Source organism: Gekko japonicus, unplaced genomic scaffold (genome assembly GCF_001447785.1).
Source record: "Gekko japonicus isolate JY-2015 unplaced genomic scaffold, Gekko_japonicus_V1.1 scaffold3923, whole genome shotgun sequence".
Lineage (NCBI taxonomy): Eukaryota > Metazoa > Chordata > Lepidosauria > Squamata > Gekkonidae > Gekko > Gekko japonicus.
Window position 1 is genome coordinate 104,534 of NW_015173256.1, and position 3,422 is coordinate 107,955.

Sequence of the window (3,422 nt, forward strand, 5' to 3'; positions counted from 1 at the left end):
CTCCAAGTTCTCCCTCACCTGGTTTCCTTCTTTGTTCCTGCAGAGCAGAAGAGCATGGGAAGGTCATTGAACCTCAGCCAAAGCAAAGCAGGAAATCCATCGCTTCTGAGTGGTTCCGACTTCCATGAATTCCCATTCCAAGATTAAAGTTACGAAGGAGGCAAAAGGAGGAACTCACTTCGTTGCACGGAACTCTTAATGGGTAAAATCAAAGCTGGAAATCCATCGCTTCTGAGTGGTTCCGACTTCCATGAATTCCCATTCCAAGATTAAAGTTACGAAGGAGGCAAAAGGAGGAACTCACTTCGTTGCACAAAACTCTTAATGGGTAAAATCGAGCCCTTAGTCCACATCTGAGAATGCAGAATCTGGAACGGAAACTGCTAGAAGGGTCAGAATACAAAAACAGCCTCAGTCTGGCCCAAAATCATGTTTTACCTGAAGGGTTGTGTACGGAGGAGAAAACACATCCCTACTCACAGTGTGGAAGAGAATTCATGAAGAAAGACAGTCTTGGCGACTGTCAAAGAGGGCACACTGCTGAAAAACCGTACGTATGTTTAAAATGTGGAAAGAGCTTCAGTCGTAGCCAAAACCTTGCTTCACACAACAGAATCCATACAGGAGAAAAGCCATATAAATGCTCTGAATGTGGAATAAGCTTCAGTCATGGTTCAAACCTTTCTTCTCACCAAAGAATTCATACAGGGGAGAAGCCATATAAATGCAACGAATGTGGAATTGGCTTCAGTCAGAGCTCCAACCTTACTTCTCATCAAAGAATCCACACAGCAGAGAAACCATATAAATGTTCAGAGTGTGGGAAGAGCTTCAGTCACTATTCAACCCTTGCTTCTCATCAGAAAATCCACACCGGGGACAAACCTTACAAGTGCCCAGAGTGTGGAAAGAGGTTCAGTCGGAGCACAAACCTTATTTCCCATCAAAGAAGTCACACCGGGGAGAAACCATACAAATGTTCTGAATGTGGAAAAGGCTTCAATAGAACCTCCACTCTAGATTCCCATCAAAGAATACACACAGGGGAGAAACCATATAAATGCTCAGAATGTGGAAAGAGCTTCAGACACAGCTCAGCCCTAAATTCCCATCAAAGTATCCACATGGAGCTCTAGATGTCTAAATGTCTAGAGCACAGAGAGCTTTTTTTGTAGCTGAAAATTTAAGAGACATCAGACTCAGTTTCATTGTGTGCCTCTAGTTATTATGGGAGGGTGGGGAAAAAAAACTACTTTCTCTACCCCGTGCATAATTATATAAACCTCAATCATATCTCCCCTTAGCTGTCTTTTTTCTAGACTGAAAAGACCTAGACCCTTTAGTCTTTAATATAAGAACAGCCCTGCTGGATCAGAGCAATGATCCACCTCGTCCAGCATCCTGTCTCACAGGTCTTCCCTTGATGTTGCCTCCTGGCTCTGTGATTCAGTGTATTATTGCCTCTGAGTGTGGAGGTTCCCCTCAGTCACCAGAAGTATATTGATAGATATCTAATCCTCTTTTAAAGCTGTTTATTCCTGTGGCCATCGCTACATCGTCTGGCAGCAATTTCCACATTTTGATCACTCTTTTGTAAAATGGGCCAAATAGACATCGTTAATACCCTGTTCAACCCCCACCCTCCAGAAGAACTTCAGCATTAGTGATTGCATTTGTACAAAGGAAAACAAAAGTCAGGAAAACAGATGTGTACCTCCACCCACTCTCTCCTTTAATGAAGGAAAAAAAGGAAGCAAATGTTTTTGTGCTCAGAAACAGTACTTATTCTGGCAACTGAAAAGCTAGGTTATATTCCGCAGCCATGCTGTCTGCTTTGCTCTCCCTACAAAGGGAGAGGCCCTGGGTAACCACAGACAGGGACTTTTCAGTGGTGATGCCTGGGTCACCACAGACAGGGACTTTTCAGTGGTGATGCCTTGCCATTCCCCCAGGCTGGCACCTACATTACTGCTTTTTAGGCATCAGTCCAGAGCAGGATTTATAACTGAAGTGATCTGTTATTTTCAAGTTCCATTTTTAGGGGGTCCTCCTAGTTTGCGGGACTGTATTGTGTGATCTGTTCTAGACTACTGAATAATTGTTATGCTCCTGTTGGCTTGATCTTTACATGGTTTCAATGTTGATAATTGTTATTGGGTATTATTATTTTTTTATTTATAGTTTTTTATTGAGATTAACTTTATAAACTCATAACAAATATTGCAAGTTTAAGAGAATAAGATACAAATGCAACTCAAACATATCATTATAACTTGTAACTTGAAGGGTAACCCAAACATTCCTTCCGACATAACAATTTAAATATGTTAAATATAGATTTTTCCCATAATTACTATACATTTCCATAAAGAATCCAAGTGTCAACGGTTATGTATTTTGAAAATTGCATTAAAGTGAGTTAATAAAGTCCAGATAAAGAACCAAAACAGTGAAAAAATACCATCAAACTGTGGGTTGCTTTTCAAATCCATTTATGAAATTGGGACCACTGAGAGAATACAAAGTGCTTTTGAGACAGGTAGTCTAAGATTGGATACCATTTTCCTACGAATATCGATTGGTTTGAGTTTTGAGAAGTATAAGACAATTTATTAGTGACTGCATCCATAAGATAGTGGTTCCATATTTTACGGTGCCAGCTATCAATCGTTGGAGTACTGATATCTTTCCAAAAGGATGCAATGGTTGTTTTGGCTGCATCTAACATAATTTCAATAGTTTTTTGTGTGGTCTATTAGCCAGTTCTTGTGGCCACGTGTTCAAAAATAAAACTTCTGGTTCAAATGGGACTTGTACTTTTGTGACCTCCAGTATAATTTTATGGGTATTATTTTTAATGATTTTATTGTTTTGGTTTTTTGTGTGAGCTGCCTAAGCAAATAACTCTTCTAAATAAATCATGATGACTTACTCATAGAAAAGGTGCTCCAAACCCTTTATCACCAGGGTTGCATTCGTTTGAACTTTTCCCAGCTTCTCTGTATGCTTTTTCAGATATGGCAACCAGAACGGCACACAGTATTCGAAATGATGCTGCACCATAGCTTTATACGTAAAGGTAAAGGTTCCCTTGCTCGAAAGCCAGTCGACTCTGACTCTAGGGTTGCGGTGCTCATCTCCGTTTCAAAGCCGAAGAGCCAGCGCTGTCCGAAGACGTTTCCGTGGTCATGTGGCCGGCCTGACTAAACACCAAGGCGCACAGAACGCTGTCACCTTCCCACCGAAGTGGTACCTATTTACTCGCAATTTCTTGCTTTCGAACTGCTAGGTTGGCAGGAGCTGGAACTACGGACGGGAGCTCACTCCGTCATGCGGCACACTCGGGTCTCGAACTGCTGAACTACTGACCTTCCACAGCCTGCAGTTCAGCGTCTTAACCACTTGAGCCACCGCAGGATATA

At 41.6% G+C, this 3,422-nt stretch overlaps 1 protein-coding gene across 1 annotated transcript; it reads left to right on the forward strand.

Annotated features, from left to right (window-relative positions):
• The first annotated feature begins 324 nt into the window (after positions 1–324).
• LOC107120155 (gastrula zinc finger protein XlCGF49.1-like) lies at positions 325–1,386 on the forward strand. Its single transcript, XM_015422801.1, has one exon. It carries the CDS (start codon positions 360–362, stop codon positions 1,134–1,136), a length of 777 nt encoding a protein of 258 aa, XP_015278287.1. The 5' UTR covers positions 325–359; the 3' UTR covers positions 1,137–1,386.
• The last annotated feature ends 2,036 nt before the right edge of the window (positions 1,387–3,422 follow it).

What these genes read in the sequence shown, in the direction of transcription:
- LOC107120155 (XM_015422801.1), top strand. Translation starts at nt 360, where the DNA reads ATGCAGAATCTGGAACGGAAACTGCTAGAAGGGTCAGAATACAAAAAC.